This window comes from Tauraco erythrolophus, chromosome 6, assembly GCF_009769465.1.
Source record: "Tauraco erythrolophus isolate bTauEry1 chromosome 6, bTauEry1.pri, whole genome shotgun sequence".
Lineage (NCBI taxonomy): Eukaryota > Metazoa > Chordata > Aves > Musophagiformes > Musophagidae > Tauraco > Tauraco erythrolophus.
The window spans coordinates 44719093-44739766 of NC_141470.1; the positions used below are offsets into that span (position 1 = coordinate 44719093).

General features: G+C 42.2%; 1 protein-coding gene across 6 annotated transcripts in view; it reads right to left on the reverse strand.

Moving 5' to 3' along the window:
- Positions 1–17043, reverse strand: part of RALGAPA1 (Ral GTPase activating protein catalytic subunit alpha 1) — a 146741-nt gene extending 129698 nt beyond the window's left edge. For all 6 annotated transcript variants that reach the window (XM_086613850.1, XM_086613851.1, XM_086613848.1 and 3 more), the window contains exons 1-3: positions 16930–17043; positions 948–1058; positions 361–410 (exon numbers count right to left, since the gene is read on the reverse strand). In XM_086613850.1, the coding sequence (XP_086469976.1) occupies positions 361–410; positions 948–1058; positions 16930–17035 (267 nt within the window). In that variant the 5' untranslated portion in view covers positions 17036–17043. The remainder of the gene's footprint in view (positions 1–360; positions 411–947; positions 1059–16929) is intronic.
- Between the last annotated feature and the right edge of the window lie 3631 nt (positions 17044–20674).

Here is a 20674-nt window from a genome sequence, read left to right on the forward strand (position 1 = left end):
ATATGCAACCAAAAGGTCAAAAAGATCACAACTAATCAGAGATTGCATTTATAAGAATTTCGAAGTGTACAATACATGGGGGGAAGGGAGGGCAGAGAACATCACCACCAAAGAGTTATGAATTATCTGCAGACACAGAAAACATCTTTTTCCAGGTAAAATGTCTTCCTGCAAAACTGCAAGTCAAATTCTTTTTCTTCTCACACAAAGCACATATATCCAACTCTAAGCAAAATAAAAAGGAATGCAGTTAAGTGTAAAGCATATTTTCAGGCAACTGCAGGATAGCTGTACTATTATTATTCAACAGGACTTAATTCAAAGTAAAACACTCATACGGGAATATTCAAGTTACCTTACCTCAAAAATAAAAAGAATAGAATCTAATTCTTCTCTCTGAGACTTGTGACCTAGATGCAATTAAAAATAAATAGAAGATACACTTTCATTATCAAAACAAAATGTAAAGAACACTGACAGAGAACCTTAGATGAGTAAAACAAAAACATGCATTTCTACAACCACAAGAATTATTCTGCATTCCTTTTGTAAATAAATGAAGTATATTTCCTAGTTATGGTTTATAATAGTTATAGTTTGTATAACTTTCCATTATGGCATCAACAGCTGGTAGAGATTAAGTTACACATTATCTTGTTAAACAAAACTTAGAATCAGAACACAAAAAGTGTACATCTTAAAAATCCTCATATTGCAAAGAGGCAAAATCGGCCATCAGAGAATAAACTCTCCTTGCTCACCTCCAAGGCATGCATCTCAAATTGCTCTGCCTTTATTTGCAAAGTTCATGTTTGCACATATTTCTACATGTCTAACATTGTCATACGTGACCACGGACACCGTGCTTTATTTACAACACCCTGCTTTATTTTATAACGAACACAGAAGCACGAAGACAGAAAAAGTGTTCTATTTGAAATACTTACCTTTTTGTTTAAGACCTACTTCAATAGTCACAAAGTTTTCAAAGAACACATAATATATATGTGAGAAATGTAGGTCGAAAAACTGTTTGAGATCAATAGATTCAGGATTCTCTGAAAAACAAAACAGAACACTGGTTTTAGTTCTTCCAAATATTCCAAGTCAACCACTGCATACCATTATCCAGTAGTAAGAACTGAAGATATTTAAAAGAAAAATTATTACTGGTAAAGAAGTTCTTGAAGTTTTCATTCTTTCAAATTGAAGCTAAAGAAATTCCATATGGCACGCCATAAGTACCCATGGAATTTTAAAATAGGAAGCAGTGTCTTCTGGCATGACAGTACTGCCTGCAAATCCCACTGATGAACCAGAATTCTACAAGGACACTGTACAAATGAATGCTGGTTTAATTGCTAGTTTAACAGAAATAAAGCTTACAACCCTGCCCAAACTCCATGACAGAAAGACCATCAGTGTCCTCTACTGTCATTACTAGACAGAACTAAGCTTTCTTAAGAAAGTAGAGAAGGATGATAAATGAGGACCACCTCTGCTCTGTAGAGAAACGGGTTGGGAGAAAGCAAGCAGCAGCACTAGATTCCCACTGTTGCTTTCTTGCTCCCTCCAAGCTCCGAAATGCACTTTCCTTTCCAGTCTAGCCCAGTCCACCATACTCCTTTGATTGTGTGGTCTCAGGAGATCAGAAGCTGGGACCTCAGGGGTGCCCTGAGGTAGAAACATCATCATGAGTGTAGAGAGCCTGTGCTTTCTTGTGCACCCCAGGAAGGTTTCCAGACTCTCTTCCCACAACCCCCTAGATGGTTTTCTGCAAATTCCTAGTTAAAGAAATACATGATGATTTATCTAGATTAATTTTAAACTGGCCATTTAAACAATCGATTGTTTCAAGCCTTAGTACACACTGAACCAAAAGGCACTTCTTGTCCTGTTATTTTAGACTAGAGAAACTAGGTGACCAGAACAATAGTATGGAAGCACAGAGGAACAGGGAGACGGTATTTTACAGGGCAAAACTCTCCCCTTTCAGAATAACCATGTAAAACAAACAAACAACAACAACAACAAAAAAAAAAACACCACAAAGAGAGGTGAAGCAAACAAAACTTTTATATCCTTCATCAGCTCTGCATGCTGAGGCATCATCTTTCACTGTTGATAGGTCTTTTGTAAGTCCCTTTCTAATTCTTCATTGTATCATAGTTTTTTAACCCTTTTTAGAATGACATCAATCTTTATCATCTTACACGACTGGATATACAACTGGTAGATTATAAAGCACATAAAAAATAAATCAATTGAAAGGATGGCCAAAAGCATGGTACACTTTCAATTCTAGTTTATTTTGTAGTTCTACAGGTCTGCCAACTCAATTTTATCACAAATCTTTCTATAAAGTTTCCAATACACGTTCAATTTTCACAGTACCACAGCATTCTGCCAACGCCTTGTATAATCAGTGTGGCAGAGCCAGAGTGCTCTTGGAAAAGACAGTGCTACATTAGCAGCTAAGAAAAACTCTTAAAGCAAGGCAGCTTAGCTGGCAATAAATTTGGTGGTGCAGAGTGGCAAGCGTGTGTCTGACCAGCTACACCATCACCTCACCTCCAGCTTTGCAGAAACTGCTACACCACTTCCAGATCAGCAGCTGAACTGCCTGAGTTTAGAGTCTGAAATATTAAAGTAAGGACAATAAAAACCAGTTCCATTTTAAACAAACCAGACCATTATTTTCAGGAGGTCAGGGCGAGTATACAAGAAACAGAGCTATGAGTAGAAGCATAGGCACAACCACTTCCATTCATGGGGCAGAACCCTAAGTGAGCTCTAGACTATGGATAAGAAAACACAGCAAGAGGTAAATCAAAAGGTTTTAAGACAGAAGGACAAAAGGGAAAAAGAAAGTAATGACTGAGACTTTCAGAGAAAGGAGAGTGGCTAGGAAACTCCCTAGCCTGATACGGCCCACAGACTACTACCCATTATTGCTCTTCCATGTGGGTGGTGATGAAGCTGAAACACGGAGTCCACGGTCGATCAACAGAGATTTCAGGGCCCTGGGAAAGCTGGTAAGAGGATCTGGGGCACAGGTAATCTTTTCTTCTATCTTTCCAGTTGCAAGCAGTGACACTGGAAGAAGCAAATGCATCCAACCGATTAATATGTGGCTCCGTGGCTGGTGTCATGGCCACAACTGCGGCTTTTTTGACAATCGCATGAGCCACATGGCACCAGGCCTACTGGCACCAGATAACGCCTTGCCTTTCTCAGAGGAGAACGAGGGTCTTTGCACAACAGCTAGCGGGGCTCACTCACAGGGCTTTAAACTAGATTCGAAAGGGGAGGGGGATAATACCAAACTCGATAAAGATATGCTGGAAGCACCTGAAGAGCAGCAGAAAGGAATTCCAGCCAGGAAGTCAGATTAATCTGTGGTCCAACTTAAATGCCTCTATGTTAATGCGCGCAGCATGGGGAACAAGCAAGAGGAGTTAGAGGTGCATGCACGCCTGCAGGAATATGATTTTATTGGCATCATGGAGACGTGGTGGGATGAATCCTTTGACTGGAGTGTCAGAATGGAAGGATACAAGCCTTTAGGAAAGACAGGCAGGGGAGAAGAGGAGGAGGTGTTGCCCTCTATGTCAAAGACCAGCTGGAGTGCATGGAGCTAAACCCGGGGACTGATGAAGAGCCAACTGAGAACTTATGGGTTAGGATTAAAGAGAGGGCAGGGAGAGGGGACATAGTAGTGGGAGTCTGCTACAGGCCACCTGACCAGGAGGACCGAGTGGATGAGGCCCTCTACAGACAGATAGGAGCAGCCTCATGTTCACTAGCCCTGGTCCTCATGGGGGACGTCAACCATCCCAATATCTGTTGGAGGGACAACACAGCAGGGCATAGGCAATCCAGGAGGTTTCTGGAATGCATGGATGACAACTTCCTTCTCCAAGTGGTAGAAGAACCAACGAGGAGAGGTGCTTTGCTGGACCTTGTTCTCACCAACAGAGAAGGGCTGATGGGGAATGTGACGCTCAAGGACAGCCTTGGCTGCAGTGACCATGAAATGGTGGAGTTCAAGATTCTTAGGGAGGCAAAGAGGGTGCTCAGCAAGCTCACTACCCTGGATTTCAGGAGGAGCAGACTTCGGCTTCTTCAGGGATCTCCTCAGTAGAGTACAATCGGATGAAGTCCTGGAGCGAAGAGGGGCCCAAGAAAGCTGGTTAATATTCAAGGATCACCTCCTCCAAGCTCAGGAGCAGTGCATCCCAACAAAGAGGAAGTCAGGTAGAAACACTAGGAGGCCTGCATGGATGAACAAGAAGCTCCTGGACCAATGTGGACATAAAAAGGCAGTCTATAGAGGATAGAAGCAAGGACAGGTAGCCTGGGAGGAATACAGTGAAATTGTCTGAGCAACCAGAGATCAGGTTAGGAAAGCCAAAGCCCTGACAGAGTTAAATCTGGCCAGGGACATCAAGGGAAACAAGAAAAACTTCTATAGATATGTCAGTGATAAAAAAAGATCTAGGGAACCTGCAGGCCCTCTCCGGAAGGAAATGGGGGACCTGGCTACCCGGGATATGGAGGAGGCTGAGGTCCTCAATGACTTCTTTGCCCAGTCTTCACTTGCAAGAGCTCCAGCTGCACAGCCCAAGTCACAGAAGGCAAAGGCAGGGACTGGGAGAATGAAGAACGGCCCACTGTTGGAGAAGATCAGGTTCAAGACCATCTAAAGAACCTGAAGGTGGACAAGTCCATGGGACCTGATGAGATGCATCCGTGGGTCCTGAGGGAACTGGCAGATGAAGCTGCTAAGCCGCTATCCATAATATTTGAGAAGTCATGGTGAAGTTCCAACTGACTGGAAAAGGGGAAACATAGAAACATCTTTAAAAAGGGGAAAAAAAAAGACGACCCAGGGAACTACAGGCCAGTCAGTCTCATCTCTGTGCCCAGCAAGATCATGGAGCAGATCCTCCTGGTGACTATGCTAAGGCACACAGAAACTAAGGAGGTGACTGGTGACAGCCAACATGGCATCACTTAGGGCAAATCCTGCCTGACTAATTTGGTGGCCTTCTATGATGAGATTACAGCATTGATGGATAGGGGAAGAGCAACTGACATCGTCTACCTGGACTTATCCAAAGCGTTTGACACTGTCCCACATGACATCCTTGTATCTAAACTGGAGAGACACAGATTTGACGGATAGATCACTCAGTAGATAAGGAATTAGCTGGATGGTCGCACTCAAAGAGTTGTGGTGAACGGTTCAATGTCCAAGTGGAGGCCTGTGATGAGTGGTGTTCCTCAGGGGTCGGTACTGGGACCAGTACTATTTAACATCTTTGTTGGAGACATGGACAGTGGGATTGAGTGCACCCTCAGCAAGTTTGCAGATGACACCAAGTTGTGTGGTGTAGTGGACATGCTGGAGGGAAGGGATGCCATCCAGAGGGACCTTGACAGGCTGGAGAGGTGGGCCTGTGAGAACCTCATGAAGATCAATAAGACCAAGTGCAAGGTTCTGCCCATGGGTCAGGGCAATCCCAAGCACAAGTACAGGCTGGGCAGGGAACGGATTGAGAGCAGCCCTGAGGAAAAGGACTTGGGAGTTCTGGTGGATGTGAAGCTCAACATGAGCTGGCAATGTGCACTGGCAGCCCAGAAAGCCAACCGTATCCTGGGCTGCATCAAAAGAAACGTGGCCAGCAGGTCAAGAGAGAGGATTCTGCCCCTCTGCTCTGCTCTTGTGAGACCCCACCTGGAGTACTGCCTTTAGCTCTGGAGTCCCCAACACAAGAAGGACATGGACCTGCTGAAGCGAGTCCAGTGGAGGGCGAAGATGATCCGAGGGCTAGAGCATCTCTCCTATGAAGACAGGCTGAGAGTTGGGGCTGTTCAGCCCGGAGAAGAGAATGCTCCGGGGAGACCTTCTAGCAGTCTTCCAGTACTTAAAGGGGGCCTACAGGAAAGCTGGAGAGGGACTTTTTACAAGGGCGTGTAGTGACAGGACAAGGGGCAATGGATTTAAACTGAAAGAGAGTAGATTTAGATTAGATATAAGGAAGAAATTTTTTACATTGAGGGTGGTGAGGCACTGGAACAGGTTTCCCAGAGAAGTTGTAGATGCCCCATCCCTGGAAGTGTTCAAAGACAGGCTGGATGAGGCTTTGGGCAACCTAGTGTAGTGGAGGGTTTCCCTGCCCATGGCAGTGGGGTTAGAACTAGATGATCTTTGAGATCCCTTCCAACCCTAACCATTCTATGATTCTGTGATTCTAAGATAATCTTTAAGCCCATACATTTAACTGCTGTTTGGGAATTACACATAGAAAGCAGTGGATCGATTCACTTGATGCGAAGGAGTGGAAAACACTAGTTCCAAATACAAAAGAGATTGAAAGCAGTTAAACAGGGTCTCTGCCAGTCAACACACAGGAATGCTGCATTTTTGCAGGCATGTTAAATGTCGTTTCCCAAAATAGTCCCTCTTCCTTTCCCCGGACATGGGTCAATTCTGAAGCTGACTATTAAAAAACCCAAACCAAACTTATTCTTTAAAGACTCAATCTTAACACAATAGCTCATAATTTCTGGAGACACTATTCCCAGATTCTTCAGGAGGCAAACTGAAAGCTTGCCCACATAATCAGCTGATCAGTGATTCTCATTTTACCACATAATTACTGGGTGACACTTGCATACGTACAACTGGCACTGTGGTAGGGCATTTTGCCTTTCCAAAGTTCTGTTGGAAAGGCAAAGGGAGGGAAGTTCAGAGGATGGGGTGGGTTTTTTAGATTTATTTTGTATTTATTTATTTAAGAACAATGTGGTGCCAATCCCCTCAGAAAAGACTCAGAGGAACATTGGTAGACCTGTATTATTACCATTAACACCCAATTTAACACTAAAAGCATACCTTCAAAATACAGCTATACCTTGGAAAAATAGGATGAAAGTCAAAACCTTGAGTTTGCAAGTTTTCTAGCAAATCCATTTCACCCCAATTTCTTCCTAAGATCTCATCTGATAGCATAAACAAAAGCAAGTTTTTGTAATTCAGTTAACAAGTGGATTCTTTCAGTAAGTGCTACTGCTTCAGATGGAAAAGAAAAATAACACAACATTCTATTTAATAGGAATTTTGTCCTGTCATTACCTGAAAATAATACTTTTAAAAAACAAGCAAACAAGACAAAAAACACACCCCAAACTATTGCTGTTAATGCTGAAAGCCAGCTTTCCTTCTAAGGGAGGGAAAACATACTTGTGCATCTGAAATGTTTGCCGCCTAGAGTAAAAGACACCTTCTGCTCATATCAAAGTGATTCAGTAAACTGCTGGTGCAGAAATTTGGAACTTTGCATCAGCCAAGGAAGTTTGGAGCTCATTACACCTACCCAGACCAAGAATCAGGTCAAGAAAGTGGCGGGGGGGAAGCAGATACAGTATGCAGTAATGTAGACCTTAGAAGGGTTTGATCTGGAAATCATCTAGTCTGGCCACCTGAGTATATCATTCCATTTCCCAGCTACCTCTATTCTGAACACAGTCCATATGACTAATACATGCCTGGAGAAACTACTGCTCTCCTCCATTACTTTACTATTAAAATGCATCAGTTATTTACCAATGGAATTTATCTTACTAACTTCCAGCTATACACCGCTGTTAATGCCTTTTTCATTATTTGATATTTTTTTCCCTAATGAGAGTTTCTAAAACATTCAGTTCACCTTTATCCTTGTGATAACTAAAGATATAGTTCTTCAAATATGTCATCTTAAATCATTTTCTTCAACACTAGGTCATTCACTCTTCTCTATGCTCTCCCAAAGTATTATGAATGCTGTACACAGAGGAAAAATAATTTCCTCTACAAGGAATATACGTATATCCTTTTCACACAACCTTGAACTGGAAATTTGCAGGAAGTTGCTTGTCTGCTTTGGCTACTTAATCTTTTCTGCCTTCTAAGAAGAGACATAGCCTTGTTTTTACATGAAGTGAGATTGCACAGAAACAGGCTTTCCTCCCTAATTTACGGTTTATTTATTTATTTTTAAACAAAAGAACTTTCTATTCTCCTACCACAGATTCATGTAACTAACACAAACTAACTTATTCCTTGTGTTCCTGACACTTATGCCCACATTGGGAGAGGAGGAAGGACTCAGAAATAGATCTGGCACCATATAAAATAGTTAGAAAGGTTTCTCAGAATGGGAGAGGGAAAAATGTGACAACACATATATATTACTGTATTGCAACAATGTAAAAATGTAAAGCTTCTACTGTACAAAGCATAGTTGCAGTACACTAAAATCCAGATTTCCAGCATCATTTATGGAAGCTGTTTGTCAAGAAAATGCCGTTCTCTTCAGGCTTCACAAGAGCAAGAAACATGGATTTTTGATTGCTGAGTTTTCCTTAATAATTCTCTGTATCTTAAAGATTGGTACAAATCTGACCTCTGCATTAACTTTGTGTGTTCAGTGGCGCTTTTTGGTGTTTTTTTTAAAGAAGAAAATTACATTTAAGCACAAAGACACACTATGCAGCTTCTCTATTCTTTTCTTCCTCCCACAAAATTTTTCTAAAAGTAGCTTTAGTTTTTTCTAGGTTCAGCGTTAAGAAGGTAACTTGCCTTTTTTGATTTAAGTTTTAGAAGTTGTATTCAGCTTATAGATTCCTGTCCTATTTTGATGCATGAAACAGAGAACCAAACTAAAAATGGAAGACTAGTTATCTAAGCTATGTATGATCCCCATTACAAGAGCATTCAAAATACCAGATCAATTGGAATTCACATTTCCATTAAACCCACTGAAACTTGGAAGTTCTACTATTCCCCACCTTAAAGACTAGAGTTGCAGCACAGAAGGACTAAAGAAAAAAAGACAAACGCAAACCCAACGAAAGAAAAAACCTCCACCTGTCATACCAACTTCTAAGCTTACATGTGACTGTACTTTTAGGAACCTTCTTTCATGTATTTTCAGAAGGCCAAATCTTTTGAAGGTTAATAGTTCAAAACTTTCTGAAAGGTTACATTCTTTTCAAGTATCTCAGTAGACACTCAAAACCTAATTCCCCACAGTGACCATTTTATAAAGGGAAGATTCTAGGCCAAAGTCTTGCAGAAGATTTGTTCTGCCACTGAACTCCACCTAAGAGTAAACCCATTTACTCCAAGCCTTTTGTTACGGTCAAGTTATCAGCACACCCCTTTTCAACCAGCAATAATTTGCATCCACAAAAGTATTTCAGTATTTTAATAAAAATGTAACCCCTCAATAGCACACATTAGAAGGATACTACTTGAATAGCATATCATACTTAGAATTACGATGCACAAGTGCCAACTCAGAGAGCTTAAAAAAGACTTCGTCAGATGCAAAACAGGAGCCTGAAGAAGCAACACAGATTTTTACTGTGTATTTAAACTTGTAAGGGATCCCCTGAACAAAATTCTGCAAAGCTTACAAGTTTACACGTGCAACACCCCAATCTTCTGTAGGAAGACAATCTCAGTGGGCTTGAACACATATTACACATGATTTGCCTTCCCTGTTTATTTCAGTTTTCACATATTATCCTATGAATTATTATAAAATAATCTGTAAGACCTGTTATGTATTTATAAATGAGTTGTGTTAGCAAGGGAAATGCATCTATACTATTTAGATTATTGCCTGCTACATGAAATTAAAATATTACAAAGCAGGCAAACTGGTACTTTCTACACAGGACAGAACTTCATAAGGTAAACAATCAAAATATTGAACTTAAAACTAAAAGAACACCACCACCGCCCTTGATCTTAGACATCTATTAACTTTTCTGAAGAGAGCATTAACAATTACCAGTTCGAATACAGTAATTTACCACAGCATTTAACAGAATAGTCTACACCATTACAGATCAAGTTGTGGTGAATTTTACCTTCAATTTCATGTGTTTCAGGATTTAATAGTATGTTTATACATAAAATTGTCACAGCACATAGTAAAATTAAAACATTATCCTGTCTCATTCTGAGACTTACTGGCTTTTAAGTCACTTTCCCTCATGCTTACCCAAAAATAAAACACCAATGACAACTGCAGCAAACAATGACCTGGAAGATGGCCAGACTTCTAGTTCTATTTCTGTAAAGCAGAGGCCCGCTATAGACTGAAGTGTTCAGTATCAATTCTCGTAACAAACTGGTGCCATTAGAAAGCAAAAGGTTTCGAGGTGTCTTCAATTTCAGTCAAAATAGAAGCAAAATGGCTACAGAACTTACTCATTCTCCGAGCTAGAAAATGTAACGGCTGCTTTATAAAAAAAAACAGTACAGAGGTTTAGTTATATACGGACAGTCCCTTGAATAGAAAAGCATGTCATTTAGAAAGGCTAAGTGGAAAACCTCCAGAACTAACTGGTGGCTCTGGCATAGTTAACAGACTGTCAAAGTGAAAGAGATCTCATAACAAACCACAACGTTTCAAATAGCGACCTACAAATGTAAATCTATTAAAGAAGGGCTTCGCACTAGCCCTTACTGTTTCAGATCACTAACAGCTATTTAACAAGGACAATTTTTTACAAAAAGTAATTTTGTCAAAGAAAATACTCTTTAGGTTTTTGGTACTAAAAGAGGAACACATTTCAAGAAATCTGTTAACGGACTTCTATTTTGCATCAGGTAAGTCTGAACTCCTGATCACCACCATCTTCTAGATACAAGAGAGAGGAAAAAAAAAAAATCACGAATGAATAAGCAGGTTAGCAGCACCAATGAACATAATTTACATACAAACTGTTACAAATTTCAACACCAGCGCCCTATAGAAATGGGCAGAAGCAGCTGACAGTTGTCCAAGCTGATTGTTTTAGGTTGCTTGCAGATTCCAGAAGAGCTACACTACTAAACTTTTAAGAAATGCTTCCATTACAACTCAAGCATGTTCCAGAACTTAGGCTTTTATTTAAGCAACTTCAAACACTTCCGTAGTAACGTACTTGTTTCCATTCTGAAGTGCCACAAGCTGAACCCACACAGACCTTTCCTTCACATCCAAGTGGTCAGAGCCGCCCCTTTGTCTAGCCTGGGGCTTTGATCCGACTCCAGCCCTTATCCTCGCCAGCCAGCAGCACTGGCCACTGAGTGTAACATTAGCCAAAATCCCAAAGCAAAGCAATTCTTCTCCCTTTTCTCCTGGTCAAAACAGAACAGAATGGGTTTAGGGTTAAGTCAAGACTGACAGAATATCAAGTCTCATTTCTTAAACTGTACTCAACCCACAGCCAAATCTACGAATTACAGCAGTGACATGCCCTCTGCAGTTAGTGCTACCAGGAAAGACAAAAAAAAAAAAAAAAAAAAAAAAAAAAAAATCTGCAACTCTTGCCAGAAATAATACAGCTTTGCACATCCACAGAAACTTCTGGAACAGTTATCTCCAAAGAAAATCCCAGGCAGCTAGTTTTGCTGTAGCTTCTCACTCACCTCTCACTTTAACGACCATAAATCATTTTTCATTTACTATAGCATATAAGTGATACTATAATGAGTGATGTTGATGATGTGCAACACCAACGAATGTTCAGCATCCAGCTGAAGCATTAGGGCTGACTGCCAGCAAAATAGATTTCTTAAATTAAAATCCCTTTAGACAAATGCAATCTCTGTTTAAGCATATCATTTAATATTAAAAATATATCAGAATGGATGTCCAATGCAGCCTGTTTCATTCTGTCTAGTATAGCTTGACTTTTCCCTTTCAGAGATCGCTTACGTGATATGACAAGCACTAACCAACCAACCACCAAGAGCAAAACAAAATAATAAAAAAACAACCCACGCTTCAAATACTCTGTTCTCATAGCATTACATTTTATAAGCATTCTCTCCATGGTTCCAGACATCCAAGCAGTGTATTTTTAAGACACCAGATGCAAATAAAATAATTTATGAGAAAGAATATATTCCTTTTCCTTTACTCTGGATTAGTAGCTTACAGGCCTGTAACTCTTACTCTACAAAAAACAAGAAGGAGGAAAAAACAGGAAGAAAGTTATCTGAAGAATTCAGCCCTAAAAGCAAATCTTAAACCAAATATACTCATTTGATTTGTTTGCACATAGTAAGATTACACAGAAATCAGTAAATATTCAAGAGGTTTTAGAATTTGGCTTTTTTTTTTAATACATATATTTATAAATTCTGACTGAAACTACAAATTCAACAGGTAGTAGCAACATATTTGATATCAAAACTAGAACAAAACAAGAAGTCAATATTGTTAAGGCATGATGTTTTGAAAGAGTCACATATCTAGCTGCCTTAATTATTTACAGAGTTCTCAAAGCACTGTTTTAACAAAAGGACAAATCAAGCATGATTTGGTGTTTGAAGGGTTACTAGAACAAACTTTTATGAAGTACCATTTTAAAACCATAGAATATTAATTCGATGTTGAAGTCTGATTAAACAGCGCAACACTGATCATAAGAACAATGCAATATTATTTACATGTTATTTCCCTGTAACGATCCCCAAAATTGCCACTAGCTGCTAATTCATTGGAGACTGCTGAAAATACACATTTTTCTGGAAAATCACCGCCTTCATTCTGCAAGCAGTGTTGAATTCCATAAGGTACACTATGTGCCTCCACTTCCACCTGCGAGAGAAGCCTCAGTGATCACACCTGCGCTAACCGTGGCTGGCAGCCTTCCTTCGAGCAGGGCCTCGCTTCTGGCAAGGCTGAGCCGCTGCCATACGGACCGCCAGAGAATCCCATCAGACGTTCCCGCTCATGGTACATATGCTCTATCCACCGCAGTAGCTCAGGCATAACAAAACTGTTACAGCCTGTCCAGCGTACAGAAACAACACAGAAGAATCGTCTGATAAAAAGTCACATACTGACCAAGATGCCATTAAAGAACTAGTTGTATGAGACTTAAAGGTACTTCCCAGAGCTAAGGAGAAGGAAAACAAAAAGATGGGGGTGAGAAATGAACACTTCCCTACAGGAAGAAACTAATACACCTCAACTGAATCCAACCTCTTAAAGTAGATAGTTCCAGCTAATTCAACAAAAATACTGCAGCAGGAAAACAATGAAAAGCAGATTACCTTCACCCACAGGCTGCTATGTCCCAGGATAGAAGACCTCAATCTCTTTCTAATTTTTCTTAGCGATGATAATATTTATTACTACTTGGAGGTCTCCTAAAGGCTTTAACCTCTATGAAAAAATCTTATGCCTGTGACATGCTCACGTATTATATTTACTCTAACAAATAATCTAATTGATTCTGAATTAGTCAATTTCACTGAATTTTTGTTGGTTCCTGAGTTACAAAAACGGCTGAACAGAGCCATACTGAAGCAGAGCAGAGAACCAGCCAGACAGGACACTGGAGTGAAGTGGCAAGGAGCAGTTCTCTACAATAGAGATTCAGAAAAAAAATAAATACAAATGCACTTTCCCCAGTACACCTATAACTGGCAGTTAGTCTAGCACTCAGGAGCTTCCCAAGCCAAAAATCTTTCACTGTAACTTCAAATTTGGTAGGCCTTAATAGACTTTATTACCTCGTCTTTTTCATACACGTTTACATATTTTTCACTATCCGCCCCTACAGTAAAGGGATTCCAAAGCTTTCAATGTCTTTTTGCATTGAACTTTTATTCTTTATTTAGAGTCATTCCCATCTCTAAATCCTCTATACACTGACTATACCAGTAAGACTACTAAAGCTGCAACAATATTTGGTGTAATGGTACACCACTGTTTAACAAAGACAGAAAATTTCCTATATTCCTTATGCACACTAATTTGCATTTTTTACTTAATTTAAACTGAGTTGTCACCAATGACAAGATACTTTTTCCTGAAATGATACAACGCACTGCATTCTAAGTTATCTTGTAAAAGGCATTTAAATAATTCCATCTAATCTACACTACTTTTAATTTGTTAAAAATAAATGTCACTTGCCTTTGTGCTATCCATTCACTTAGCTTCACATTAGGTTCTCTGAAATTGTTCAGTCTCTTCTGGTCTTTATTAACAACCACATTATACTATCTTGAATATTTTTAGATGATTCCTGATTTGCACCATTGCCTTGTAGGATCCAACTGTCAATTTTTTACCATCATGAAATTCTTTAGATTTCTCCTCTTTGGCTAATAGACAGTCAGCAGACTCTAACGCACAAGCACTTGCCGCTCTTCATGACTGTTCCATTACTTTAGCTTACTGAAGAACTGCTGCTTTGGATGCCTTGATAAAATAGAGGCAAAACGAACTAGTACTCCCTTTCCTCCTCTCAAGTCTTAACCACGAATCAATCCAAGGCCACGCTTCAGTTTATCATTGCTGAACCAAAGACTAAAAAGTACAGGAAAGAAAAATAACTCTGGTCCAATACACCTTGCAGGCCAACTGAAAGGATTTTAAGTTTAAGAACAAGTGAATATTCTCTCGTCTCCAGAAAGTGCAAGAGCAGAGAATTCACTTCTGGATAGTCTTTTAGTCCCCAATATGTAGGGGCTAAGAGCGATAAACAAGACAAATCATTTTTCATTCATAAAGGTGCTGAACAGAGCTGAACCGAGATTTCCTTCCTTCTCTCCTCAGAAAGTCTGTTGGCGATAGCTAGCTTGGCTCCCCTGAGCACATGGAAACATGCCAACTGTTATGCTGGGGGAGTCATCACTGAAGAAAACAGATAAACAGGAAGATGCAGCACTACCCTGCTCAAACTGCAGGATGGTGTCTGCGTGCAAAGCCATCTCAAGCAGCGCACTATCTTATGTGGGCACGTTATTTTTTTAATCTCATCCTGCAGACTAGTCAAAGAAACAACTGGAGAAGAAAGGGTATAAAGCTTACGCTTTGAAAGCCAGTTTAGGGAGCAGAGAAATTAAAGGAATAAGGCAAGGGTTTGATCACAGCGGACTACTGACTTCAAATATTCTGCTACATACTTCTATTGCTCTGCAGTAGCAATACGCAGAGAAATATCCTACTCTCCCAGCCCCAATAAAAAAACCTTGGTTTTGTGTCTCCTGCCTCAAAGAATATCTGCATAATGATAAAATTTTGTAGAAGCATACAAGACAGACAAGCTGAAGAGTACTGTTACACCTTTCCCTGCTTACACAGGCACACACTGTATTCTCCCAAGCTTGAAGAAAGGATTCATGGGAGCTGTGCTTCAATGGCTGCTACACACGCATGTGCGGGGCGAAAAGGGGAATGGCCATCCTGTGAATACATGCCCCAGCAGATTTAGTCTGTCCTACAGTCAGTAAGCAGAAACCTTAGATTAGATAAGAAAGTCTGCTTGACACAGAGCTCATGGCTTGCATCTTACAGAATGCATCCAAGTATTAACAAAGCTGAAGGAAAAATAAAAAAAAAAATAAAATAAAAGACAAGCAACAGAAATATCAAATGTAGAACAGATCAGATCAAAATCTCACTGATTGTTTTGTAGACTAAAGCAAAACTAGAAATATTCACCAACTTTAGCCAGGAAAGCTAAATTCAGAGAGGTATTTAGTTTCTTTATAATGCTCTTTCCTCTTCAGTTTCAACAGATGAGGTAGCTAAAAATAAATATAAATCAACACAAAGCAAGCCACAACTGGCTCAGTACAGCTAGTTAAGAGCAGTAACATTCCGAGTGAGGCAAGAGGATACATCTGATTACTGAAGTATCTTGGATAGCTAGCTACCCAACTATTCTCCATTTCAAAAGTCTAAATAATTATTATGTTGCAGAAACAAGTCATGCTGCAGCAGATGCTGCCATACAGAAACACCTGCTCCTTCAAACACCAATACAAAAGAAAAAAGAGCAATAGCCATCTTCCTTTGAAAGGAAAGAATCCAGCTTTGGAGGCCAAGGACAAGGTACTTAAATACCCCCAGCCTGTGGGCAGAACCCAAAATAATCCATTCAGTACTCTGTGCTAAATATAGAATGCAGTTGCCCTTGACCCAGCCCTGCTCACGTGTTGATAGACCGTCAGAAGCAACACATGCATTTACAGGACTGAAGGGTCCAAAAGACCCTCTGGAGCAAACTTCTTTTTTCAAGGACAGCTTGATGACAATGACTTAGATTTTTACAGACTTGTGCAACTAATAGATATTCTGGAATGGTTAAATCTGTTTCTTTCCCCACTGATTTTTCATTAGGCAGTTATTTCACATAATCATAAATTCTAATTCACTGGTCAGGTTAAACAGCTGTTCACATAGAACTGTGGCAGTACTTAAGTGCTTCTGTTCCCTCTTTGACCAACTGGCAAACCAAAAGTGTTATCTGACTACCTGTATGAATGCTCATCTACATTCAGACTAGTGAGCACTTATTGTTGTAGCTCTTTCCTTGAAAACACACATGAACACAAGATGTTACTGTAAGCATTTAGGGGAAATGGATTAGGGAGTCACCAGCTCCATTAGCGCTCACCAGCCACTTCTATTCAGGCATACTGATCGAGCAGCATTTACGCAGCTCTAGAGAAGAACCCACGGGGGAAGCACACCAGCTTTTCGCTTCCACTCACAGTTGCCAAATGAATCCCACCCTCAAACGCGGTGGAAACGTACGTGCCTCTGTACAACAGAGGGGACCGAAGCATCCCCCGCTGGGCCCGCCTGGTCCAGCAGCCCTCGCCACATAGCCGAAGCCTCGCCGCCGCCGGCCCCGCGAAGGCGGGCGCGGGGCCCCACCTCCGGCCGCCGTGCGGAGGCGAGGCTGGGCAGGGTGGGGTCTCTCGCCGGAGCAGAGCCCTAAGCCGCCTCCCGCCCCGGCGCCCAGCCGATCCCTCTAAGTTCCCGGTCCCTTCTACGCCGGGACTCGGGGCCGGCGGCCCCACGGACCGCGGGCCGTGGCCCTCCCCGACTCGCTCCCTCGCGGCCGCCTCACCGATGAGGACGCGCAGGTGCTTGAGGCGAGTGAGCGGGTCCTTGCGGGTGTCCAGCACCTTCTGCGTGGATTTCCGCACGTCCCCGTGCGGCTTCTTGGAGAACATCCCGCCGGGCCCGGCCCCGGCGCCGCGCTCCAGAGGCGGACAGCGGCCTCCGGATCCGCCCGCACCGGGGCCCCTACATAGCCGGCGGCGGCACCGCCTACACCACCGCCTACACCACCACCTCCTCCTCCTCCTGCCTCCGACGCGGCGGGCGTGGAGGAGCGCAGCGCAGAGAGAACTCCCCGCGCGCCCGGGCGGGGGGCCGGGCCGGGCCTACACTCCCCCTTCCTCCTTCCCTCGGTCTCCTCCTGCTGCTTCACGACAGCCGTCAGGTGCGACCCCAGGCGTCGCTATGGCAACCGCGCCGTGACGTCGCGGCCGGCGCTGCCCCGCGCACCTCCGAGGCGCGGCGGGCGCACGCGGCTCCTCCCTGCCTCCCGCCCCGGGGCGGCCGCCCGCCCGCCAGCCCGGGCGAGGCAGCGCGGCGGTGGCTGCCCGGGGCCTTCCTGGGTCTCCTCGCCAGAGGATGGAGAGCGGGCACCGGAGCAGGACGGTTAGGGGCTCGCTGCAGGATCCTCTGCGCAACTCGGCAACAGCAAGCGGTGCAGGACACTGTACTTCAGCTATTTATAAATAAAATATAAAGTTATCCTATTATACAGCTACTTCTGGCTATACAGAGACACCGCAGTGTAGTGAGGTAAGCGCGGATCCCGTGGGGAGTAAGGAGATAAAATCCAGGCGGGGACCGTGTTCACCGAGGCAGCAACTGCCAGCCTTCACTCAAGCCTCGGTTGTGCAACTGGCAGCGACGTGTCTCATAGTTCCTCTTTCCACACCGGTCCTCAAAGGGCTGCAACTCGTCACGCCGAGCTCCTGCCCAGAGTCGCTTCTTCCCAGTTTCGCTGCCTACGCCTTTGGCTGCAGCGCTGGCACCGAGACTGAACCATCAGGCGTGGCTGGGTCCAGCGTGACGGTCTGGGGCATCCTCATCTCTTCTGCGCTCCGTAGGACTGTCGTGCCCATGCTGCTTCTACAGCAAAGCCAGAAACGGGCTCAAGAGTCCACCGTTTGTCCCAGTCCCACACCCAACTTCACTAGTGAGGCCTGCAACAACAGCCAGGGAAATGTACGAGGTGCCGTAGAAACTCTGCTGCTGTGGGCGGAATTAGTAATATTGAAAGAGCCTAAAGTTTCTCCTAAAAGCCTGACGTTGGTTTACAATCATTAAATTTATGAAATAAGAGAATTCTTGGACTTTGGTCCAGAGACGTTTGCTGTTGTATCATTTAAGACTCGTGATTTCCAATGTCTCTTTGCTTGGATGTTTTTAAATAGTCCCGGGTGCTCAGCTTTGCATTGAGGAAATCATAGAAACATAGAACGGTTTGGGTTGGAAGGGACCTCAAAGATCATCTAGTTCCAACCCCCCTGCCATGGGCAGGGACACCCTCCACTACACCAGGTTGCCCAAAGGCTCATCCAACCTGGCCTTGAACACTTCCAGGGTCTTAAGTGCATTAAAATAATGAAGAAAGATGAAAGATAGATCATTTTCACCGAGTGGTGGCTTGCAGAGATGGTAAGATTTATGCTTCTGATGGAATGGGTGACTTTACCACTACAAACTCCAAGTAATCAACACAGCAGTATCACCACAGAAGGATGGAGTTCATCCACGCAATCAACCACCAGAGGCTCAGAGGACAGAATTTACAAAAAGGAAGACTATTATTCCTCTTGTAAGTAGCAGCTTACCAGTCTTTGGGATAAATCCAATAAGAAGACTTGAAGGCTTAAAATGGGAGGTAGCCTTACAAAAGGACTTCAAACTAAAGCTGCAGTTCAAATAACTTTGCTCAACTGCTGTCCAGCCCTCATTTCCAAAGGCTCTTCCTTGATTAGCTGTAAAGCTTTCCTGCATGTGCATACTTCTGAATATCCTGGGTAGCAATCTAGTCTTGACAGAAACAAACAGTTCAACACTTAGTTGATACCTGTGCTTGGTTAGGATCCAAAACTTTGACATTGTTCTGCCCAGTTTTCCTAAAGGCTCAGCCCTGTTGACATTTACAGAGCCTTGAACACTGACAGGATCAGGGCTGTACAAAATGCAGCTGTGGCCATCGTGTTCTTGCAGACATTTGCTCCCTCGCTGCCTTTATGTGATGGCATATGGCAGTAAACACCAGGTTAAATCCAGTTCCCTGAGCTAAGAGTTTGGTTACAACAGTTACAGTTTTTAATATTGGCAATATTTAACTATTTGAGACTCATTATAAAATTATAAGTGTTGTCAACGTTTACATACCCGTTACATAAATAACACAACCTGAGTATTTTAAATGCATGACCAATAACAGTTAATGTTACAAGCACAAGGGCAGTGGGATCCAGTCAGGAGAGCATCAGTGAGGGAGTCAGTGTCATCGGCCCACCTATGTGATCTGCCCCAAAGCATCTCGTATTTTACCATCTCTGTAAATGAGATCTGAAGATTAGCAATATTAGGTAATAGCTAGTATTAAAATAATTTATTTTACCATAATGCTAATGCAGTATATTTTAGCTCTCTTAAGATCTGACAACAATACATTGGTTTATGTGCTTTGTTTTCTAAATTTCACGAATTCTAAGTGCATTTTTTATTTTGACAATCTCTGAAAATATTTTAGGAGAATTTGCTTGCTTTTCTGATAATTTTTAGGTCTTTAACTAAAGACAGAGCTTAAAAATAATAAACAGAGTAAGACATCATCAAAATATTAAATGACAAGAGGGAGTGGTGTTAACTCAGATGATAATGGCTTTTACAGAGAACCTCCTCGTGCAGAGTGCGCCAGGCAGGAAGGGCATGTTCTATGCACAGCGAAAGCCCTGATCTTGCAAAGGCTTGACTTTGAAGCATGTGACTTGGACGCCTTTGATTATGCACAGAGGACAAGGTTAGAAAGGAGCAGGATTAGTTAGGGAGGGGTTACGTTCTGCAGCATTCCAGGCGGCTAGGACTGTACCCGATTCTTTGCATTTCCACTCTAAAGAAAGAACTTTTCAAATATTTTTGTCCAGCCGTGAGGAAACCCCCGTAAGTAAGTTTAACCGAACTTTTAAAGGAGTACTGTAGACAACTGAGTGTTGCAGAACTTTTCTCCCTTCCTTTTAACTCTCTACAGGGACCCATAGGGCACTCGAAGTAGTGGGGGCAACTGGGTCACATTCATACCATCAATTAACTTCTCTCAATTCATCTAGGATTTATGATTTCCAAAGAAATCAGTCAAATATCAGGATCCTGTAAGATATTTCTCATATGAGAACAATGGAACAGCTAGCTATTCCTTTGGCAAAATCCTGTTCCTGTGCAAAAATAGGACAAATTTCCATTTCATTTGCACAACTGTATCTCACAGATGAAATCTAGAATCTACACACTCCTGTAATTAAGGGAAAGAGCTCTTCAGGAGCTTGTACACTCCTGAGCAACCAATTCTTACTTCATTACTTTTTTTTGTTAAGCAGTATATCAGCATTAATACCTTGGCGTGAGCATCTGGTACAAAGTCAGAACACTGCAGTCTTTCCAACCACCAAAGATCCCAATTTGAATAAATTTTTCCATGAGCTACAGAATTAATGAAGCCAGATTTCCTCTGAATTTGTACTCTAGCCACTGAATGCCATGAGTCACCTCGTTTCACA